The 23,723-nt window shown below is 51.6% G+C and overlaps 1 protein-coding gene across 1 annotated transcript in view; it reads left to right on the forward strand.

Annotated features, from left to right (window-relative positions):
* Ttyh2 (tweety family member 2) overlaps nucleotides 1–23,723 on the forward strand; it is a 43,947-nt gene that overhangs the window by 5,332 nt on the left and 14,892 nt on the right. The window contains exons 2-6 of the mRNA XM_021212519.1: nucleotides 5,196–5,368; nucleotides 9,111–9,222; nucleotides 15,248–15,468; nucleotides 19,964–20,059; nucleotides 20,436–20,508. Of these exons, the coding sequence (XP_021068178.1) occupies nucleotides 5,196–5,368; nucleotides 9,111–9,222; nucleotides 15,248–15,468; nucleotides 19,964–20,059; nucleotides 20,436–20,508 (675 nt within the window). The remainder of the gene's footprint in view (nucleotides 1–5,195; nucleotides 5,369–9,110; nucleotides 9,223–15,247; nucleotides 15,469–19,963; nucleotides 20,060–20,435; nucleotides 20,509–23,723) is intronic.

Consider the following 23,723-nt stretch of genomic DNA (forward strand, 5'->3'; position numbering starts at 1 on the left):
CCCTCTCTCTCTTCCTACTTTCCTTTCTGTTCCCCTGGCCTTTGGCCCACTGACAACCAAGCTACAAGCTCTAATCTTTTAGTTGCTTAGGGCTCTTGGGGTGAGCAGCCCGGCATTTGGGCTTCCTACGCAGGGCACTGGCCTGTGTTACCAGTGACCTAATTGAGGCCTGGAAAGGGCTCAGACTCAGGACTGTCCAGGAGACCTGGGGTGCAGGAGTTCTGGGGGGCTCCACAGGAAATCTAGGCTCACAGATTCTCCGAATCAGAAATCTGGAATCCAGCTACAGAGAGCAGGCGGAGCGGGTTTGCAGAGACTGGAAAGGCAATCCTTGTGTCATCTCCCTCCTGAGTGGGGACACCTGTTAGGAGGGTCAGTGGTTCCCTCTGCTTGAGGTGAACACAGAGGAGACCCTCCTGGGAATGAAGGTAGCTGCACCGTTAATTTGGCAGCGTAGGTCATTATTGAAAATACGTTCCGGGGCTGGTGAAATGGCTCAGGGTAAAAAGGCACTTGCCGCCAAGCCTGAATTCAATACCCAGGACCCACACTACATAAGGAGGGAATTGACTCCCTAAAGCTGTCCTCTGACCCCAGTGCTAGAACTGTGGCATGTGGGTGACCTCATACATAAGATTAACAAATAAGCCAGGCAGTGGTGTCGCACGCCTTTAATCCTAGCACTTGGGAGGCAGAGGCAGGCGGATTTCTGAGTTCAAGGCCAGCCTGGTCTACAAAGTGAGTTCCAGGACAGCCAGGGAAACATAGAGAAACCCTGTCTCGAAAAAAACCAAAAAACCAAAACACCAAAAAAAAAAAGATTAACAAATAATAAAAATGTAAAATATATATTTATTTATTCATAATAACTTACTGGAGCATGTCCATTCTTAAGTCTTCAGCTGAGTCAGTTGTTTTTATTTTTTAAAAAAAGTGTGTGTTGTGTGTGTGTTGTATACACACATGTGTGTGCAGGTGCACATGCCTATTCATACAGAAGACAAGAAGATACCAGGTGTCTGGCTGTATTGTGCTCACCCCTAGTCCCTTCAGACAGGGTCTCTCACTGTGCTTGCTTGGAGGTAGGCTGGGGGCCAACAAACCTCCTTCCTGTCTCCCCTCCACAGTTCTGGGGTTACAGAGGTGTGTGTGTGTGTATGAGAGAGAGAGAGAGACAGACAGACAGACAGACAGACAGACAGGAGAGGTGTGGAGAGCAGAGAGAGTCAACGCAGCCTTTTATATAGGAGGTGGGATCCAATCTCAAGTCTTCATGCTTGACAGCAAATACCTTGGCTCCTGAGCCATCCCCACAGCCCTCAGCGCTAATGTAACACCTCATCCTGAAGTGGAGCATGGCAGTGCATGCCCAGTCCGAACACATGATCCTGGTTGGGGTGACCCCTGACCACACAAGGCACGGCTGCATTGGCCTTATTGGCTTCATCTCCACTGGCACGGATGGTCATCTCCGACTGCACTGTATATACATTCAACCTGTCACTACTACTCCATCATTCCTTGTTAGATTTACCCACATTATATATAGCTACTGTTGCCCTCTCGTGCCTGTGTGGCATCGGGTCACACGACTACTGCACACGGCGTGTGTTTTTTGATGAACATCTGCACTGTTTCCAGTGTTTGGTGACTGCCAAAACACTGCTGGACTGAGTGACCGTGGATCTAAGTGTAGGTGGACCCTGTAGGGGAACACACACCCTCCTTTCCGTGACTCAGAACTGCTGGCTCACAGTGTCTCTGGAAGCACGGTGCCTTACAAATTCATCAAGGGCAGAGACCTGCTTCTCAGTGGTGGGACTTCAGAGCCTGTGAGAAGAGAGTGGGGCTTATTTTTAGGTTTTGGAAACAGGATCTCGTGCTGAAGTTCGGGCTGGCCTGACTTTCTTGATCACTAGGATCATGAACACGGATGTGTGCCACCATGCTCAGCCACAGAGTGTCATTTCTAGACCTGGGCGTGGTGGGACACGCTTGTCATCCCAGCAGGGGAATACCAAGAGTGTAAGGAAAACCTGGGCTACATAATGAGCTCAAGGGCGCCATGGGGACCCAACCATGGCCTTTGAGCCCACAAGGCTCTGTGTGTTGGCCCGGCTGAGTGGGTCAGTTTAAAGAAGTCAAGCTACTGGAAGAAGATTGTTAACCTCTGCTGACATTAATTAATCTGTTGCTATTGCGCTTGAAAACACTGTGATGAGTTACGTTGGCATGAGGCCAGCTCTAGCCTTGTCAGGTTCTCTAGGATTCTGTTGTCATTTGTCCCACTCAGGATTTCAATGCTGTGAAGAGACACCATGACCAAGGCAACACTTATAAAAGAAAAACATTTCATTGGGACTGGCTTACAGTTCAGAGGTTTAGTCCATTATCCTCATGGTGGAAAGCATGGCAGAGCGCAGGTAGACATGGTGCTGGAGAAGGAGCTGAGAGTTCTATATCTGGATGAGCAGGGAGGAGAGAGGGAGAGGGAGAGAGTTACGTGCACGAGTGCCTCCACCCACCAGTGACACACTTCCTCCAAGAAGGCCACACCTACTCCGAAAAGGCCACACCCACTCCAAGGCCACACCTCCTAATAGCTCCGCTCCCTATGGGCCCATTGTGGAGCCATTTTCTTTTCTTTTCTTTTCTTTTCTTTTTTTTTTCTTTTTTTTTTGAGACAGGGTTTCTCTGTATAGCCCTGGCTGTCTTGGAACTTACTTTATAGACCAGGCTGGCCTCGAACTCAGAAATCCGCCTGCCTCCTCTTCCCAAGTGCTAGGATTAAAGACGTGCGCCACCACCGCCCGGCTGTGGAGCCATTTTCATTCAGATCATCACACTGTTGCGTATTGTTGATTTTTGAGACAGGGTTTGCCATGGCTCACACTAAGATGACATTGAGCTTCTGATCCTCCAGCCTCTTCAGGCCCACCTACCAGCTCAGGGTTTTCAAAGGGAGCAGTCATTTGTCAGGCCTAGGCGTCCCCTTTAAGTGGGGACCACTTAGGTGCATACCACCGTGCCCAATCTTTCGTGATGTGGGGAGGGAAACCTGGCCTTCCAGCTTACTGAGCAAGCACTCCGCCTTCTCTACCGCAGCCCCAGCTCCTCCTAGTTCCGGCTGTGATGGCCTTGGCCCAGGGTGGGCTTTTTGGGTCTGACTTGTTCTCCAGCTCCAGGGAGGTATCCTGCTTCTGTCAGAGGCCAGTGTGTAGTATGGTGGCTTTGTGTAGTGAGCCTCTAAAGCCTCTTGAGGTCATTCTGAGGGTCCGGTGTGCTAACGAGTAGTAGGGCCTCCTGCCTCAGCTGAGGACTGTGGGGGATGCTGTGCTCAGAGCTGCTGGAGGAGGAGGAAGAGGAGGAGGAGGAGGAGGAAGTCCCTTCCATGTTTGAGTGTTGCCTGGGTGGAAGTGGAAGCCCTGTGCTAAGTGACATAAGACATCTCACATGTCCTCTCAGCTGACTGGTCACTTCCAGATTTGTCCCTAAGGTTGAGACGCCTGTCCAGTCAGGGTTCTCATCAGGACAGCCCAAGTCAGGGCCCCCATAGGCTGCCTGCATCCTCACAGAGATAGGCAGCTGAGCAGCCACCCACAGGGGTCATCTCCATACAGTCTACCCAGCCCGCAGCCACCAGCCTCTGCACTGCAGGTCACCACCCTGTGCTTGCCCTGCAAACAGCGTATTCTCTCTCAGACCTTGGTGTCCTGTGGCCGTCATCAGATCACTACCACCCACACAGGTTCCCTAACCAAAGATCTAGGGAGAGCGACCCCCTCCCCCCACCCCCTGGGACACTGGACTTTGGGTGAGGGCAACACTGAGGCCTCATGGGAAGCCAGGAGGCTGTCAGCTCGGGAGCCTGACGTAGAGCCAGGTCCAGCTCTGGCTGACGGCCACTGATCCCGGGGCCATCTGGTGTCCATCTGGCCAAATCAAGGGATTGGAAGATTCAGTGGAGGGGGACACCTGGGCCTCCCGACAGACAACAGCTCCCTTTGAAAACTCTGACCTACTAGGAGGGCCTAACACACACATACCCTCAATAGTCTGCCGTGCCTGCTACCGGTGGCATTGTGGGTCAGCTTTCCCTGGCAGGATGTAGCAAGGAGGACACCAAGAGTTATCTACCCTGCCTCCTCTCTACCCACCCTTGAGCACGGAACTGGCTTCTAAGGACTCCAGAGAGCCCCAGCACCCAGAAAAGGCACATTCCGTTTTGGCATAACAAGATTGGTCTGGCACGGTGAGACCTAGGTATGGCAGCACCCATGATCCTCAGCGGCCTTAGCTTAGTTTCACTTGGTCCCTAAGTTTAGTCTCACTGCCCAGGCTCTGTCTCTTCCCAGCCCTGTGACCAGAGGTTCACAGCCCTGTTTGCAGCCAGCAGGTCTTCCTCATTCTCCTGAATAGCTTAGGGCTTGTCATCATCAGTGCTGGCCTGGACCGCATCTTCAGCCAGAAACCTGGGCTTAGCCATGCTACGTAGCTGGATTAGTTATTTTTGTCGTGGCTGCCATAAGATTTGGTGGCTCAGGCCTTTAATCCCAGCACTTGGGAGGCAGAGGCAGGCGGATTTCTGAGTTCAAGGCCAGTCTGGTCTACAAAGTGAGTTCCAGGACAGCCAGGGCTACGCAGAGAAACCCTGTCTTGAAAAAACAAACAAACAAAAAAAGATTCCTAGCAAAAAAAGCTTGAAGAGGGGAAACGTCCGTTTCGACTTGCAGTCTTAGGGGACACACCGTCCATCATGGTGGCCGCGTGTGAAGCCCTTGGTCACACAGCACCTGCAGTCCTGAAAACGGGACTGAGTGCTGTTACTCCCCGGCCTGACTCTTTTGTATAGGACGCCAGATCGTGACGATCCCTCCCGCATTTCCGGTGGATCTCTCCACTTCTGTTAAACTAATCGAGAGTCTCTCACACATGGTGTCTGGAGATTTGTCTTCTAGCAGATTCTAGATCCTGCTAAGCTTGATCATGTGAATCACCCCGACAGCTGTCCCTCCCCCTCCCCCCTCTCCCCACAAACCCTTCCCATGCCCAGCTTGTCTGCTGTCTCCACCCTGGCACCCAAATGTAGGGCAGGCTGTCTGTCTAGAGGGCTGGGCATAAGGAGGCTATATGGTTCCTAGGACCTCCCCACCCCTTGCTGGGCCAGAAGCCGACACAGCCTGTCTCTCTTACAGTCGCTGCTCTTCCTGGGGGTGTTGGCTGCCATTGGCCTAGGCCTGAATCTCATCTTCCTCGCCGTTTACTTGGTGTGCGCATGCTGCTGCCGGCGGGACCACACGGTGCAGACCAAGCAGCCCGACTCATGCTGCGTGACCTGGACGGCGGTGGTGGCTGGGCTCCTCTGCTGGTGAGTGTCCTATGTACAGGAAAAACTAGCCTGTGGCCAGGATACCCCTCATGTCCGTGCGTCTCATCAGTGTCTAGCCACGTTCACTCCAAGCTAACACCTGGATGAACAACCTGTCTGTCTTAGTCAGGGTTTCTATTTCCTGCACAAACATCATGACCAAGAAGCAAGTTGGGGAGGAAAGGGTTTATTCAGCTTACATTTCCACATTGCTATTCATCACTGAAGGAAGTCAGGACAGGAACTCAAGCAGGTCAGGGAACAGGAGCTGATGCAGAGGCCATGGAGGGATGTTCTTTACTGGCTTACTTCCCCTGGCTTGCTCAGCCTGCTCTCTTATAGAACCCAAGACCACCAGCCTAGGGATGGTCCCACCCACAAGGGGCCTCTCCCCTTGAGAAAATGCCTTACAGCTGGATCTCATGGAGGCATTTCCCCAACTGAAGCTCCTTTCTCTGTGATAACTCCAGCTGTGTCAAGTTGACACAAAACTAGCCAGTAGTCTGTCGCCCAAGCCAAGCATGGGGAATCTGTCTCTAGTGTGGTGATGGGGGTCGGCATAGTGGCTCTTCAACCCTTCTATGAGGCCAGGGCTGGGCCCGACAGCCCAATGGGTCTCTCTCCAATTGACCAGGTGGGCGCCCTGGGTCTGCAAGATTAGCAGTTGGCCCCAGTCGCTTCCATGCCTTGTGGGAACAGGGGCTGTAGGTAGATCTTCCCCTGCACCCTGACTGAGGAATGAGGGTTCACAGCACTGAGAGCCCCACTCACCCAGCACCCAGCCATGAGCATGCTAGCTCTGTGTGCGGCAGTTAGAGCCCCCTGGAGGTGTTGAAGGGTCTGGCTACCCTCTACGGTAAGAGTCCCTTGCTGCCTGTCTGAAGGACTGGTCCTTGGTTCCAGTCTGCAGAAGGGTCACCTTACTCTTGAATATTCTTTTTCTTTTCTTTTTTTTTTTCTTTCTTCTTCTCCCTCCCCCCTTTCTCCTCTCCTCCCCTCCCCTCTCCTCCCTTCCCTTCCTCTCCCTCCTCCTCCTCTTTTTATTTTTGGTGTTTTGAGGCAGGGTTTCTCTGTGTAGCCCAGGCTATCCTAGAACTCACTCTGTAGACCAGGCTGGCTTTGATCTGAGAGATCCACCTGCCTCTACCACTAGACTGCAAGGAATTAAAGGTGTGTGCACCCCTACTCAGCTCATATCTTTCCATTACAATGTATCCATTCGTTGTTTCTCAGTCTTTTGGCCAAGATGGATCAAGGTGACATGTTCATAATCTCCTCTTGCTGGGAGTGTGGGGCTTATTGAAGCCAATACATAGGCCGTCCTCAAAGCAGCAAACAAGCAGGGAGGACGGGTGAAACTTGGGGCTGGAGCCAGGGCCTAAAGGAAAGAGTTCCGGCCCCATGGGAGGGACCAAGAGCCACCTGACTCCCAGACTCCCATGGAGAAATGGGATACTAAATCCCTCTTCTTGGTGTGAGGACTTCCTGTAGGGCTACTGCAGACAAGCCTGTTGTCAGGTATGAATACCACCAGAGTAAGGTGCAGTAACCTTTTATAGCTGGTTAATCCAGCATCCAGGTAGAACCACCGCAGACAGTGGTGGCGGCTCACACCTTTAATCCCTTTATTTCATATGTGTGGATATTTTGCCTCTGCCTCCCGAGTCCTGGGATTAAGCGTGCATTATCACTGCCAGGCTGCCTTTTTTTTTAAAAAAAAAAAAAAAAAAAAAGCATGCTTTTCAGCTGGGCGGTGGTGTCGCACGCCTTTAATCCCAGCATTTGGGAAACAGAGGCAGGTGGATTTCTGAGTTCGAGGCCAGCCCCGTCTACAAAGTGAGTTCCAGGACAACCAAGCTACAACTGTCTCAAGGAAGGAAGGAGGGAGGGAGGGAAGGAGGGAGGGAGGGAGGAAGGAAGAAAAGACGGAAGGAAGGGCATCTGTGTGATGTGTGTGTGGTGTGTGTGTGTGCCCTCTCACACTTCCCTTTCCCTGAGTTAGTATTGTGGATGAGAACTCGGGAAGCTGGTTGGTTGGCCTCGTGGTCCCTGGAGGGGTGGACCACGTAGGCTATGAGGGATGACGGAGTTAAGGTTGCAGATGATTTACACAGGCTGGAATGCTGGAGTCAAGCCACGCATGAAATTTCATACAGATGGATTTCAAGTTTGGCTTTCGGTTAAAATCAATAGGAAAGAGGGGAGACTGAGCTTGAGAGCTGACAGTTTCCGAGGAGAAAAACCTGGGAGGGGATGTTTACTGACCATGACGTCAGTGAGGGCACGAGGGCAGGCCAGTGGGGGAATGGTTTGAGAGTGCTCACGAACACATGAACACACACACACACACACACACACACACACACAGAGAGAGAGAGAGAGAGAGAGAGAGAGAGAGAGAGAGAGAGAGAGAGAGAGAGAGAGAGAGAGAGAGAGAGAGAGAGAGAGAGAGAGCGCTCAGCTCCACGCACTACTCGGTCCCACTCAGTCCCAACTGCTCAATCCCGCTAAAGAGTAACATTGGAAACCAGGCATGGTGCCCTGGGCCTGCAATCCCAGGAAGATGTGGAGGAGTTCAGGGTCATCCTTAGCTGTATGGGGAGCATTAGGCCTAGCTGGGGATACATGAGACCCTGTCTCATGTGTCTGTCTCAGAGAACAGAAGACAGGAAGTGACAAAGGGGACAATTAGAGCTATCAGATGCAGTTGGTGGCAGAACTGGAGACTTGTCCCAGCCACCCGAAAGCTGAATCAGGACCCAGCAGGTTCTAGGTGTCCTTTCAGCTCCGTAAGAGGGAACTTTCCCGAAGCTAAAACTTCACAGTAGAGGACTAGGTCAGGAATATTTAGAGAAAATGGGGTGTGATAGTCTGGGGTTATTTTTTTTAAAGATTTATTTATTTTATTTATATTAGTACACTGTAGCTGTCTTCATATACTCCAGAAAAGGGCATCAGATCCCATTACAGATGGTTGTGAGCCAACATGTGGTTGCTGGGAATTGAACTCAGGACCTTTAGGAAGAGCAGTCAGTGCCCTTAACCACTGAGCCATCTCTACAACGCTGAAAACATATTTGTTTGTTTGCTTGTCTGTCTGTCTGTCTGTCTGTGTAACAGTCCTGGCTGTCTCCCTTTGAACTCACTATGTAGACCAGGCTGGCCTCGAACTCCCAAGTGCTGGGACTAAAGGCATGCACACCACCACCTGGGTATAGAAACTTTTTTTTTTTTTTTTTTTTTAAAGATAAATGCAAGGTTGGGACTGGATGTCAGGAGTAGATTCTTTGCCTAGCAGGCCTGTAGTCCTACTAGGTTCAGTCCTCAGCACATAGAAGGATTGACAGTACTTACGGGGAATCCAGAAGAAAGTGTTTGCTGTACAGACATGAGGACCTATGTGAGTTTGGATTCCCAGAACCCACGGACAAAGCCCGCACATCTGTAATCTCAGCCCTAGGGACGGAGACCAGAGACAGGCATATAGCTGAGGTTCCCTTGCCAGACTAACCATCTCACTGAACTCCAGGTTTACTGAAGACTTTGTCCCAAGGGAATAGCACAGAGTGACAGATGAAAGCGCCCAGCATCATCTTCTGTCCTTGTGCGCATGCACACATACACACATGCACACGTGCATATACACATGTGAGCACAAGCTGCACATCTCCCATACACAGAGCAGTAAGTGTATTCTCTTCTGGGTATCACCCCTAACCTTTCTTTGGGGTTTTGCCCGTAGTGCTGCGGTGGGCGTTGGTTTCTATGGAAACAGCGAGACCAACGATGGGGTGCACCAGCTGATCTACTCCCTGGACAACGCGAACCACACCTTCTCTGGAATGGATGAGCTGGTAAGGATTGTGGGCAGGTGGCTGGGCACAGGCACAGCCCATGAGATCAGCAAAGCCGGAACAAGGGTACCAGTCAGCTCTCAGGAGCCCAGCTGCACCCTGTCGAGTTGTGTGATGGACGCTGTGGGCTGGGCTGCCTTCTGAGCTGTTGCCCTGCCTAAGGCAAACACAGTTTCTGTGCCCCAGACCTAGGGAGGTTTCAGGGCAGCTCGGACTCATCAGACCGACCCCCACTGGTCTGCGGGTTCTGGAGTTGTTCTGTTGTGATTGTGTTTAAAGCAAGAGGTCTCGCTGTGTAGCCCTGACTAGCCCAGCACCCACTGTATAGACCAGACTCACCTGGAGCTTCCCATGATGCTCCTGCCTCTGTGTACCCAGGGTGGAAACACTGCCACCCTAGCTATCGTGCTGGGCATAGGTTGTTTGTTGGCTCATTTGAGACAGGGTCTATATATATATGTCTTGAGCTCTCTATGTCTCCGAGGGTGACCTGAATCTGAATGCTTATGTGCATGTGTGCACTCCTATGCCTTGTATACATTTGAACCCCAAGATTTATACATACTAGGCAATCGCTCTACCACTTGAGCTACATCCTCAGTCCTGAACATGGATTTTTTTTTTTTTAATGTTAGCTCTAAGTGCTTTGAATAGAGTTCTGATCCATATATTGAAAGGAGAAAAGAACCTAGACCAAGGTGGTTACAGGCCCTGCCAAAAAATAATTTTGTAAGTGATTTTAAAAAGTCTTTAGAAACAGTAGAAGAGCCCCTCAGCCCCTCCCCCACCCCAGCCCCACCCCCACACAGGGCTGGGAAGAAGCCTCATAAGCCCAGCTGTGTGACTTGGGACTGTGGGACCAATGGCACTATCGCTATCTATCATAGTTGGGCTCTTCTCTTCACCCCTGGCTCCTGCCAGCCTGTCACCTTTTCTGAGTGCTAGTCTTTCCTGCTGATTTTTAAGGTGGTCCCATGACAGCTTCTGGTGGGTGCCTCCTGAGGACTCTGGTGGGGGAAGACCAAATGCATATTTCAGGGGAACGAGTCCTTGGGCATCTGACCCTCTCTGGACCAGGGTCCCTCCAGAATAGCACAGGTCCCAGCAAAGGGCACTTTCGATTTGCCAGCCCTAACTGGTGACCTGGCGTCCTCCTGGGGAGGATTCAACATCATCTGGTCCTCCCAACATGCTCCTTTAAGCTCCTCTGGGGATCTAATCCTTCCATCAGCTCCTGTGGGGGGTGGGGAGGGACAGGAACTCTCACCTTAAAAAGACAGGCTTTGCTGCTCCAGATGTGCACGCTCAGGATTTGTGGGAGGTGGTCCCTGGGAACTCCTTCCTGATGGGGACCAAGGCCCCAAGGACACCTTCTGTCTGTTTGGTATTGCCCCGTCTCTCCATCTCCAGCCACCATCAGCTTTGGAAGTGGGAGAGGCCGGCTTGCTGGAAAGCCCCAAAGCTGTGACCTTCACTGTAGGGAAAACTCAGTCTTTATCTCTGGGGGAGGAACTTGCTGGTATCTAGGAACAAGCTCTAGGCTCCCTGCTCTCCTGAGCCAGGTTTGGACACTTGGCTGTGTGACCTCACCCTCACCTTGTCCCTGGAGACAGCTCCTTACCATCTGACTGTGACTGCAGTGTAGAATAATTGTCCCGGGGTTCCTTGGTGGCATCTGCCCTTTTTCCCTAAGAGGGTGGGGAAGGCCTCAAGGTGGGTACCCGACCATCTCTGGCCTGAGGCCTGCAGGAAGATGATAGATCCTTATAGGGCCTTCCCCCTCATCCGAGGGGTGGGGTCCAAATTGCAGGTAAATGGCTAAATGACATCAGGTGAATTACCATCAGAGAAAGTGCCGGGTAAACTATAGCGTGCTCTCTCCCTCGGGGAATTAAGATAATGGCGTCATTATAATAATTACTGCAATCAAAGTGGAGGTGCTCTGGTGGTGGGAGGCTGTGGGTGGCAGAGTCAGGATGGAGACTCATCCAGCAGCCCAAATCATAAAGCAGGGCCCTGCTGGAGCCCAGATGTAGCAGCCATGGTCAACTAAGAGACCCTTCCAGGGCTGTCCCTAAACATGAAGGCCAAGGACCCTCTGTAAGCTCCTCCTCTCTTGGCTAGAGACCCCTACCATCCTGAGCCCGTAGTAGGCCTGTGGGAAACGGCTGGGTGGAGAGACTGAGGGAGGAAGAACACAAAGCCCAGCCCTCAGGTCCTTTTCCTCCCACCAGCTCCCTGAATCTGAGCCGGTGTTCCTCTCAACCCGCTCCACACAGGACCTGGTGATCCCTCCCAGAGGTTCTTAACCTGGCTCAGCTTGCAGCTAGAGATTCTGACACGCTAGGCCCGCCCTGCTGGGCTCCAGTTCACCATCTGAGGCAAGCTGAAAATTTGCATTTGTAATGAGATCCTTAGCGATGCTGCTTGCCTGGGGACCGAAATTTGAAAGCTACACCCCTGTCCTTAATGACCTTCTATCTGGCCTGTGTGCCCACCTGGTGGAAGAGCTGAGCTGTGCCTCTCACCTTCGGCTCCCAAGAGAAAACCACAGCCCATCTCCCTGGGGCATCACACCTGTCTTCTTGAAGGGCAAGGACTGGGACCCATGTGAGCAAGCACAGAGCTACAGGGAGGCCCTTGTTGTGATGTGGTCTATCTCCTGTCTGTCTGTCTACCTAGCATGTAGCTATCATCTCTTCTCGTGAACAATACCAGAAGGGAAAAAATGGACTTGACCGATGGTTTTTGTCTTGTGGCTTTGTTTCTTTTCTTTTTGCTCTAGTGCAAGGTTCTGCTGTGTGGCCTAGACTCTCCTAGAACTCCTGATCCTCTTGCCTCAACCTCCTGAGCTTCCAGAATCCAGGCCTTGGACACCAGGCCTGGCCTATTCTTTTTTTGTTGTTATGTTTTTTAGCACAGGGTCTCTCTCTGAGCTCTGGCTGTCCTGGAATTCTAAGTGTAGCCCAGGTTATGTGTGTAGCCCACACTGTGTGTGTAGCCCAGGCTGTGAGCCACCATACCTGGCTATTCCTTACAATCTTAAATTCTTTGTGTTTTTTCCTTGGGGTTTTCTTTGTTTGTTTGTGGGAGGGACTTGTTTTCCTCATGTTTGTTTTTGAGTCACAGATAGCTCAGGCTGGCTCCCTGTATAGCCAAGGATGACCTTGAACTCTTGGTCCTTCTGCTGAGCGCTGGGACTACAGTGCCCAATCCAATGCCCAATCTGGTGGCTGCCTTGGCTTAGTCAGGACCTCCTGCTGGCTGGGCAAGCATTCTACCAAATGAGCTACAAGCTCATTCTCTGCTCGTCTTTTTGTTTTGTTTTGTTGTTTTTAGTTTTTTTGTGACTTTTTTTCTGTGTAGTCCTAGCTGTCCTAGAACTCAGTCTGCAGAGATCCACCTGCCTCTGCCTCCCAAAGGAGTGCACCTCCACCTCTAGGAAAGGGAGGACTTTTATTTTTCTTTTGTTTTGAAACAAGAGCTCATCTGTGGCCCAGTCTGGTCTTGACTTCAAGGTAATCCTCCTGCCTCAGCCTCCCAATTATTAGGGTTCTATAGGCACGAGCCAGCAAGCCCAGTCATATCTGCCTCTATCGTGGTGTCTCTGAATCTGTCCTAAGAACCCAACAGAAGCCAGAAAACGGAAGAGGTGCTGACACACACAGAAACAGAGAACCCCGTCTGTTCTAGAATCAGGAAGTCACAGTGTAGGGAAGGCATGAAAAGCCCCAAGATGGATGTGAAGTTCCCATGATTCCCCGAGCTCAGAGCTCTCTACTATGGGTTTCATTGCTGTGCCCCCCTCTTCTGCCCCTCCGCAGGGATTTTTCTCTTGCAGACTGTGGGAGCCAATGTAGAAAATTTTAATCCCAATCCAAGGTTTCTACCCTGCCTTTGACCATTTAGTTTCTGGATAAAAGACACCATCTTTATGCTTATAATAACCCTTAATCAGCATAAGAGCTGGACAGATATCTACCCTCTATACTATTAGAACCTACTTTCCTGTTGATGACTTAATAACTGAGTTATTACTTTCTATGTCTCATCTGGGTAGCTCTTCACTCCAATTGGCCCGCCCTCAGGGCCTTGTTTTCATGACTCACCTAACCCATGGCTTCTCCCTCCTCCTCAAGACCAGGCTGCTGGGGAAGGATTAACAAGGCATCCTGCCCTTCTTCCAGCTGTTTGTGTATGACAGTGTCAAAGCAGCAAGGCCAGACCCTGGTAGCATAGTCCTGTTGGCCCAGCTATTCCCGAGGCTGGGGCAGGGTCGTCTCAGATTCAAGGTCTACCAGGACTACAGGGCCATTTCCAGGCTAGCCTGGGCAAGTAGTGAGTCCCTGACTGCAAACAAAATAAAACAGAAACAAAGCCCTTCTTCTCTCAACTGCCACATAGGCCACAGCTGTGAGGCTGTGGCCGGGTGAGAGTGACCTTTGTAGGTTAAGCTGCACCTTGCCCCTTGTTTAGGAGCTGTCAGGGACACCCTCAGCCACTTCCTTTCATTTCTGTCTGCATAGACAGGTGCTTCTATACTCACCCAGCAAGACAGACATCGTGCGGGGTGGGGGACATGAGCCCAGGATAAAACACTGATTTCTTCCTCCTGTCCCAGGGCCAGACTGGGAGAAGATGACATCTGTTCTCTGTTTGCAAGGCCCCATTGTTCTGCCTTGACTTGTGGTTGGGACACTACAGGCTGATTCTAGCTGGGAGACAAACCCCCTCTCTTGTAGGGCGCATGGGACCAAAGCACAAGGCAGCAGCCTGGGGCTCGCTCTGAGTCTTTGATGTTATGATCCCAAGGGATTCAAACACTGGCAGAAGGTTCAGGGAAGAAAAATGGATTCTTTCCGTTCCCTATTTGGAGTCCAGGTTGAGCCTTCCTCTCTGAAATTCAGGAGGCCCGAGGTGTTTGGGATTTCAGAGTTCGGAGCTTGGGGAATTATTTGGAATTATTGGTATTGTTTCCTGCTAGGTTGTTAAAAAGAGTTGGGTTTCCAGATAAGAGAAACTCAGGCTACAGTAAGGCTTGGAGTTCCAAAGCCGGATGAGAGCCAGAACAGGGCCAAATGTGACTGGGCTGGGTGTGTCTGTGGGTCAGCCTTCCCGCACTATAACAAATCCCTGAGATCATCAAACTTATAAAGAGAAAAGGTTTCTACTCCTGAAACCTCAGCACTTGGGAGGGAAATGGCTACCCAGGAATCAAGAGCTCAAGGTCATTCTCAACTTCATAGCAAGTTGGAGTCCAGCCTGGGCTGCCTGTCTCAAATATAAGACAGTTTCTTAAAATGAAAGCGTGAGGGAAAGGGAAAGAAAAAGGCTTGTTTTGGTTCAACCTGGGAGGTTTCAGCTCATGCTGGTTGGTCTCATTGGTTTGGAGCCTTTGAATTGAGAGGCCATGGAGAACCCACGGGACAGGCAGGGCTGCTCACTGCGCTGTATACATAAGCAAAGAAAGAATTCCAGTGTCAGCCCGGTGGGCGGTGGCAGCGCATGCCTTTAATCCCAGCACTTGGGAGGCAGAGGCAGGTGGATTTCTGAGTTCGAGGCCAGTCTGGTCTACAGAGTGAGTCCAGGACAGCCAAAGCTACACAGAGAAACCCTGCCTCGAAAAAACCAAACCAAACCAAACCAAACAAACAAACAAACAAAAAAACCCTGTCTCAAAAAAAACCAAGAAAGAAAGGAAGGAAAGGAGGAAAGAAAAAGAAAAAGAAATGCCTTCTTTGAGGAAGAGCACTCCTTGATGACCTGAAGTCCTGTTACAGCCCTAGGCACCTCTTAAACATTCTGCCATTTCCCAGGATCACCAAGTTTGTGCCTATACCTTTAAGATGGCTCTTTTGGGAACATTCCAGATCCACATGATGGCAGAAGGTGACAAGATCTCTATCTTTAGCCACTTCTCTGGGAGTCCCTTCAAGCCCAGCTGGCCAGTTGCCACCTCCTCCTCCTGAGACTTTCCAGGGCTATCCCAGGGCCAGTCTCCTAGCCTCTTCCTTATTTCCCCTAGGTGTCTGGAAACACCCAGAAGATGAAGGTAGACCTAGAACAGCACCTGGCCCGGCTCAGCGAGATCTTTGCTGCCCGGGGCGACTACATCCAGACCCTGAAGTTTATGCACCAGATGGCAGGCAATATCGTCAGCCAGCTCTCGGGGCTGCCCGTGTGGAGGGAGGTCACCATGCAGCTGACGGAGCTGTCCCACCAGACTGCCTATGTGGAATACTACAGGTGAGGAACCGGGAGGGGCGAGTGGGGCTACAGATGCAGACCCAGCCAACCCCCCACTCTCCAGCCTCACTGTATAACCTCATAGGACAGTGAGGTGCTGAGGGGCTCCACCTCACCTGTACCCCATCTACTGTGTACTTTCCTCGGTGCTGTGACTAAATATCTTGGCACAGAATTAAGGAAGGAATAGGAGTTTATTCTGGCTTACAGTTTGAGAGTGTGGTCCATCCTGGTGGGGAAGATGTAGCAGCAGGTGTGTGAGGTCCCTGGTCCCATCACATCTATAGTCAGAGAGTGAATGATGAATGCTAGTGTCCAGCTTCCTCCTTCCTATCCGGTGGCTCTTCCCGCCTGACTTAGTGTCCTAGTTAGAGTTTCTAACACCATGACCAAAAAGCAACTTGGGGAGGAAAGGGTTTCTTTGGCCCACACTTCCACACCACTGTTCATCATTGAAGGAAGTCAGGACAGGAACTCAAGAAGGGCAGGAAGCTGATGCAGAGGCCACGGAGGGGTGCTGCTTACTGGCTTGCTCCCCGTGACTTGTTTAGCCTGCTTTCTTACAGAACCTTGGACACCAACCCAAGGGTGGCACTATCTCCAATGAACTGGGACCTCCCGTATTGATTATTAAGAAAATGCCCTAAAATAGGGGTTCTCAACCTTCCTTACACTGCAACCTTTTTTTTTTTTTTTTTGTGGTTTTTTTGGTTTTTTGAAACAGGGTTTCTCTGTATAGCCCTGGCTGTCCTGGAACTCACTTTGTAGACCAGGCCGGCCTCAAACTCAGAAATCCACCTGCCTCTGCCTCCCGAGTGCTGGGATTAAAGGCGTGCGCCACCATGCCCAACTACACTGCAACCTTTTAATACATTTCCTTCATGTCGTGGTGACCCCAACCATAAAATGATTTCTTTGCTACTTCATAACTGGAATCTTATTGTAAATATGAATCTTAATGTTATGAATCTTAATGTAAATATCTGATATGCAGGATATCTGATATGAGACCCCCCAAAGGAATCGAGACCCACAGGTTAAGAACCACTGCCCTATGGGCTTGCCTACAGCCCAACCTTACTGAGGTGTTTTCTTAAGTGAGGCTCCCTCTTTGATGACTCTGGCTTGTGTCAAGTGGACATAAAATTAGCCAGAGTTGCACCTCAGTTAACACCACCTAGAAAATCTTGGACTGCTGAAATAATTAAGCTGATAAAGGCCTCTGGTGCCAAGTTTGACAACCTGAGTTCAATTCCAAGACCCCACATGATAGGAGGAGACAATTGGCTTTGCAAGTTGTTCCTCTGATCTACACATTGTGTGACATGCGTGCACGCGCGCACACACATACACACACACACACCCCTACACACACACCCCTACACAGTTTTCTTAAACCTTTCTCAGATATGTGCAGACATTTGTTTCTGAGGTGATTCTAGGTCTCATATGTTGACAGGATCGGTCCCCACACCACCTCACCTAGGCATCCAAATTCATCTATTCTCATCTGGCCTGTGGCATCTGTTTCTGACCCTCTGTAACCCCATCCCTGGTAAAGTCACTAAACTCAAGTCATAGATCCCGGACTGGCTAAATATAGGGTCTCCTTCTGAATATAGGGTCTCAGAAGGAATGCTCTGGAGAGCCAAGGGAGGAGGCGGCTCTCTCTCTCCTAGGTTGACCTTCATCCAAATGGTAACAGGCACGCATGTAATATGCATGCATCACGTGTGACACAACCGTCATTGTACTCAAAGGGTCGGGCATCCAGCATCGTAGACACAGGATGGAACACATAAGCAAGTCTTGCATGACAAGTTTCAGTTCTTTGAATCCCTTCCTCGCCCAAATAACTTGGACCCTCTTCAGAGCCTCTGCCCCAACATTGCACAATATACTCTTGGTTTTCTGGATTGGTATTCTATTATATCATAAACTCCCACCCAGGAGGCCGCTGCTGGGCTGAGTCAAGAGGAAATGCACAAGGCCTCTTCCCTCAGACTCCCTTTCTTCCAAAGGGAGATGCTCACCCAGTCCTGAGCTCCCTTGGTGGTGCTCTGGGATCCGGGTGGTGCTCCCATCCCTCATCCCACAGATCGAATTTCCTTCATGTCATAGATATTCTAAATGGACAGGGCCCTTGGTGTTACTTCTCTCAGATCCTCAGGGACAAAATGCCATCCTCCCAGGGGACCGAAAGGAACTGCCAGCTCTGAGGAGATGGTCTGCCATCACCTGGGACCCTCAACAGCGGGATCTGATGAACCCCTCTTGGGGGGTTGTCCACTCCCTGAGCCCTTGAAATCACATCAGGGCCAGTGGAGTATCCGTAGAGGGGGTGTCCTTGTTGACCTGGCTTTTTTTTTTTTTTTTTCTTGAGCGCATCTGGCAGACCCAATGGGCACTGTAGTAAAGACTATGGTGGAAATGGGTAAGGCTCTTACATATCGGAAGACGCTTCTTAATCCAGGTCACTTTAAGGAGCAAGAGTCATCTGAGCAGGTCCCTGGAACTCCCGAATGCTGAGGGCCACTCCCCCATCTCTGCCAGTGTTTGTAGCTCACAGGCCGGCCTGTCTTGGAGAACCTTCCCAGAAAGGCTTTCCAGCAGTTGTTAATGCTGGCCGTCCACTCCCATCAGAACACTTTACTGGGGAGACACATCCAGCTCAGAGGACAGAAGAAGCCCCGGGGCTGAGATGTGGATACTGGCTTACAGATGCCGGATGTGGTGGGGTTGGGGTGGGGTAAACCGACAGCATTAGCTCAGCAGACAAGAGCCAAGTTCATGGTGAGAACTCCCTCCCCCCAGTTCCCAGGGGCTCCTCTGGGAGAACACTTCCGCCCAGGAGCTGTTTCTAGGAACAGTTCACACACACACACACACACACACACACACACACACACACACACGCAGCAGTGGCTTCAGGAATTGGAAAAGCACAGCCGTGGAGGGGTCAGGAGCTCTTCTGCATCTGGATTTCCTACAGATGGAAGACAAGACAGAAGGAGCACCCGAACTTTAGGTTGGGTGCGCGGAACCCATGTTTTAGACGGTGCCTGGGGTAGGAGGCACCTACGCCTCTGGAAGGAAGGAGAACATAGGGTTCCTATGCAGCTTCCAGAAATCTCAGCCACCACAGGTCTCCACGAGATGCATCCCAAAGTTCTTTCAGCCCTGACTCTAAGAAAACTGGCTCCTTGGTGACCTCCAGCAAGTGACAAGCCAGCTCTATCCATGTCCCAAAGGTACAGCCCCATTTCTGGGACCCCAGAGACCTGCTGTGGAGTAGCCAGTGTTCTGGGTGGGGCTGGGGCTTTTGATTAAGCCCTTGATTTTAAGCATCAGACCTCCATTCACAAAGACAGCATCTTAATTTGGCTCTGGGAATCTCCAGCCTGCTCCATCTTCCTCAGAGCTTCTTGTCACATCCTACCATTTCCATCGTGGCCTTCTTACGCCCCAAGGCCTAGTCCTCACACCACATAAGACATGTGGTGGTGCATGCCCCTGATCCCAGCACTTGGAAGGCGTCTTGGAAGGCAAAGGCAGAAGAAACACAAGTTAAAGCGATAGCGAGTTTGAAGCCATCCTGGAAACCCTGTCTTTCTAAAAAGTGACAAAAGGTGTATGCCGGTCCCTAGCTGGCATAGGACGGGCTTTTTCCAGAAGCTCTGTAGGTGGTCTAGAGGTTAGATGGGACCCCAGGATATCCCGATCCCGGCTTCCATCTGAATTCCCTGATGGTCAAGAGTGAGCTCTCTCACACAGGCACCCTGACACCAAGCTCAGCTCTTGGCACAAATGTTGGTTGAAGAAACCTCTGCATACTACACTGTGTATGAGGTGCTGAGGAGGGGCACCCTGGCTACGACCACTATCGGGGCCTGGCGATGCCCTCATCTCCCTCTGTAGGTGGCCCTTAGCCCGACTCTTTGCTTCAGGATGGGCAAGATGGGAGGCCTTGGGGAAGACAGACAGACATCCATCAAAGAAGGGGGCCTCTCTGATCTGTGACTGTAATGTTGGGCCTTACTGCATCTGTTCTCTGAGGGTTCTAGAAACAAAGCAGAGGAGATGGGAGCTGCCTGATTGGTGGGAGGGAGCTGCAGAAACAGAGCTGTGTGGTCCACTGTAAGGCCTCCAGCCACATATGTCAGAGTTTATTAAAACATAGGTATGGACTTGAAAGATGGCTCAGCAGTTAAAAGCACTGACTGCTCTTCCACAGGTCCCAAGTTCAATTCCAAGCAACCACATGGTGGCTCATAACCATCTGTGATGGAAAGTTCTAGTGCCCTGTACTGGCCTAGGTATATTCCACCAGATGGTTAAGGCACGGGGTAGAGGAGTTCAGCCTCGTCCAGGTAAAACTGAAGGTGTGGTTACTCCAGCCCCTGAGCACCCTCAGCCTGTGCTCCCACTGATCTGGACGACCGCAGCAGGTGGGCAGTTCTCTGCCCACCCTCACGTCATCTTTGTCTCCGCTCAGGTGGCTGTCCTACCTCCTGCTTTTCATCCTGGATCTGGTCATCTGCCTTGTCACCTGCCTGGGACTGGCTAGGCGTTCCAAGTGTCTCCTAGCCTCGTGAGTAGCCCTGTTTATTATGCTCCTGAAGCAAAGAGTCGGGCTAAGGGCCACCTACAGAGGGAGATGAGGGCATCGCCAGGCCCCGATAGTGGTCGTAGCCAGGGTGCCCCTCCTCAGCACCCGGCTCCCCTGCAGGCAGGGCTCCTTGTGTGTCTTTGTGCTGTCACAGCTGGGTCTCTTCGACCAAAGCACTGGGATCCATAGCCCTCTCCTCCAAGGATTTAGCCAAAAGGGGGTAGCGGTGGGGGTCTGCACATGGCAGGATAGGACTCTGTCTGGAAGGAAGGGTGTTGAATTTATGTCGGATAACTGCTGTCCAAAAGACCCCTTCCTGTCACCTTGCAAGATCCCAGAGTGTCTGCCTCTCTCCTAGCATGCTGTGCTGCGGAATACTGACCCTGATCCTTAGCTGGGCTTCTCTGGCTGCTGATGCTGCTGCAGCAGTGGTAAGTGAAGGGGATTGGGGGTGACTGGTCTGACCAGGACAATCTGTCTGTCCTGTCCTCTTCAAAGACCCCAGACGGGCAGACTGGCTCAGTCCCTTACCCACTATTCCAGAGTCTCGGGACTAAAGAGGCTTGGCTTGGAACACTTTGTCCAGGCTCAGAGACAGGAAGGGGTTTGTCCAGAGTCGCAGGGCTTTGGGGACAGAGCCAAGACGAGACACGCTGCTTGTCTGGGCATGCAGAGAACTTGAGGGTGGCCAGGTAGCTTCTGTGCGGGCATGAAGTGCTGACCTGAAAGAAACTGAATGGGTTCTGAAGCTCTGTCCTTTACCTGCTGCTTGACACACGTACATAGAAGGTGGCATCTTTTACCTTCTGTCCCTGCAGCCCGGTCACCCTCATACTCACATGTGTGTGCGGTTCTAAATATGGTTCCTCAATGTTAGGGAAAAGCGAGGGACTTCCTATGTAAGGATGTAAAAACAAAACAGCATCAATAACAAAAACAAAACCCAAAACCCACTGAAAACCATTTGGTCTTGGAGCTGAGCTGCCTGAGTTCCCATTCCCCTCTGTGTGTGTGTGTGTGTGTGTGTGTGTGTGTGTGTGTGTGTGTGTGTTGGTGTGTGCTTCGTGTGCCTCATGGTGTTCCCTGGTGACAGTCACTCGGTGGAGGAAGACATGGTGTGAATCCCTAGTTATAGGTACCTGCTCTGTGAGTGTGTGTTGCTGTGTGCCGGTGTGAAGACGCATGCTCATACAGCTGCACATGTGCTGGGGAGGACTCATTTTACTAGGCGATACCAAGGAACCACGCTGATTTGAGGGCTGCAGCCAACCCCGAGGTCTGCACCTGCTCTTCCCTACCCACACCGGGCTTAGGGTCCCTGGGGATGGCTTGGGCATTTTTTCAAACCCACAGAATAAATGGCTTCTGGAGCCACCTGACTCTGTCACTCTTGGAGGTTTATTCGGAAGTGCTAAGGAGCTGGTTCTGGTGATACATACCTATGGCCCCAGTCACTCTGGAAACTGAGGCAGGAGGATTGCAAATTAAAGACCCGTCTGAACTACAGAATGAGTTTAAGGCCAGCCTGACCAACTTAGTAAGGCCCTGTCTTTATATGGGGGCTAGGGAGCTGGCTCAGCAGGTAAGAACACTTGTTGCTCATACAGAGGATCCTGGTTCCCATCCTGATACCCACATGGTGGCTTACAACCATCTAAAGCTCCAATTCCAGGGCATCTGATGCCCTCTTTTGACTTCCAAGGACACCAAACACATAGGTGGTACACACATGCAGGCACATACACATACATACAAACACATGCATGCTACCTCATACACAACATAAATCTACCTCGGGGAGAGTGGGGCTGGGAACGTAGCTTGGTGGCAGAACGCTTGCCTAGAATGTAAGAGGCCGTAGGCTTGAGCCCTAGTACTATAGCAGGGGCTAGAGAAGGCTGGGGGTGCTCAGTTAGGAAGGTGCTTGCTGACACAGATCCAGCCCTGGGCTTAGTCCTCAGCACTGCATCAGCTGGCTGAGATACTATCCATTATCCTCCCAGCACTTGGGGGACGTAAGAAACAAGGAGTTGTCAGCTTAAGGTTTACCTGAACCTTTGCCCCAAAGCAAATAAAACCAAAAGGAAATGGGTATTTCTCATCTCCCCTTTTTGCGCTGTGACCACATACAAGGACGGGTGCAGAAAAGACAGTGCTGTGCTCAAAGCATCCTGGAGGCCTTTGGAGGTTGTAAACACAGTGGGGAGGGGCTCCGCTCCCCAGAGTGATGGGCACAGCTGCCTGGCTGGCAGCCTCTCCTCCACAGACAACTGCAGGCACAGGGAAGCTTTCTGTACTACAGGGTGGGTTCGCTTCTGGCAGCCTCAGCCTTTTGAAGAAGCAATATTGTCCAGCTTGTCACCATGAGCCGCCCCTTGGGAGCTGGCTTTCTCCCAGCGGGGGCTTCTCCCACCGAGCATCTTGCCGTTCAAGGAACCGATAGGCGGCTGCCGTTTTATCTGCAGCCGGGTACTGTGGAATGCCAGGGAGCTGGGAGCCACGCCAGTTCCCTAATTCCTTTACTCGGGGCCCTTGTGCGAGAGAGGCGGGCGTGAGGGCACTGAATGGGCCTTTGACAGAGCTGAGGCTGCTGTAGCATTTTAATAGGAAGAGGGGTATGGAGGAGCTGTGGGGGCAGGGCACCAGCTGTCAAGGGGTCATTGTGCAAAGCTCTTGTGTTCCTCCCCTGCCACCCTGCCCTCTGAGGCCGATTCGGAGGGCAGTGGGGGCCAGATTCACACCGTCACCCCTCCCCCAACCTGCCCACCAGGCAGGGCATCCACAGGACAGAGAATGGCCTCTGAGATCATTCCAGGACATGCTGAGTGGAGGGAAGGTGGGCACTGGGGAACCGAGCTCAGAGCCTCCTGACCTGTGACCTGTGCTCTTCCTGCTGACCATCCTGGCCATCCCAACATAGTGAGCCACAGACACACTTTCAGAGCTGGGGGCTCTTCCGGCCGAGGAGAGGCAATACCAAGAAGGTAGAGGGCAGAAGGTTGGTCAGGAGCCACCATGGGTGTAGCTTTGGCTGCAGCAGACATGACAGAACACTCCCAGGACACCCAGGCCTGAGGGATAGCAGGCCCACCCCCGGGCCAGAGGCAGGGGCATAGCTGCTATAGCCCCCAGCCTTGGCTGTGCCGTCCCCTCATTCCGTCCTAGCAGCGGAACCTCTGGAAAGCTACTGGTGTTCTCCGTGCCTCAGCTTTCCCCTGTATAAAATGGGGAGAATAATAGTCCCTGGTGCCTCAAAGGGCCCACGGTGGCTGTTCAATGCGTAGTAGCCATCTTGGCTTCTGATACAGTTCTCACCATGTGAGTCACAGGGATGACCCCTTCAGATAATCAGGAACTTCCTGCAGGCTCAGTCTGGGACAGGTTCTGGGCAACTTCTGCCCACCTCACTTGGGCTGGGTGCTCTCTTCCCCGTCTCCGCCCGTCCTCCATCCCATCTGAACAAATGATGTACGGACAAATACATGCGTGCATGCACGGACGCATAGGTACCCACACGCTGTACATGCACATACATATGTCACCCCCATTGGTAGATTTGGCTTCTCACAGCAAGCCATGTACCCCACAATATCTTAACCCATGTTCTCTCCTGGCCTTAGCAGAGAAAGAAGAGAAGCCTCAGCTA

This window comes from Mus pahari, chromosome 14, assembly GCF_900095145.1.
Source record: "Mus pahari chromosome 14, PAHARI_EIJ_v1.1, whole genome shotgun sequence".
NCBI classification, from domain to species: Eukaryota; Metazoa; Chordata; class Mammalia; order Rodentia; family Muridae; genus Mus; species Mus pahari.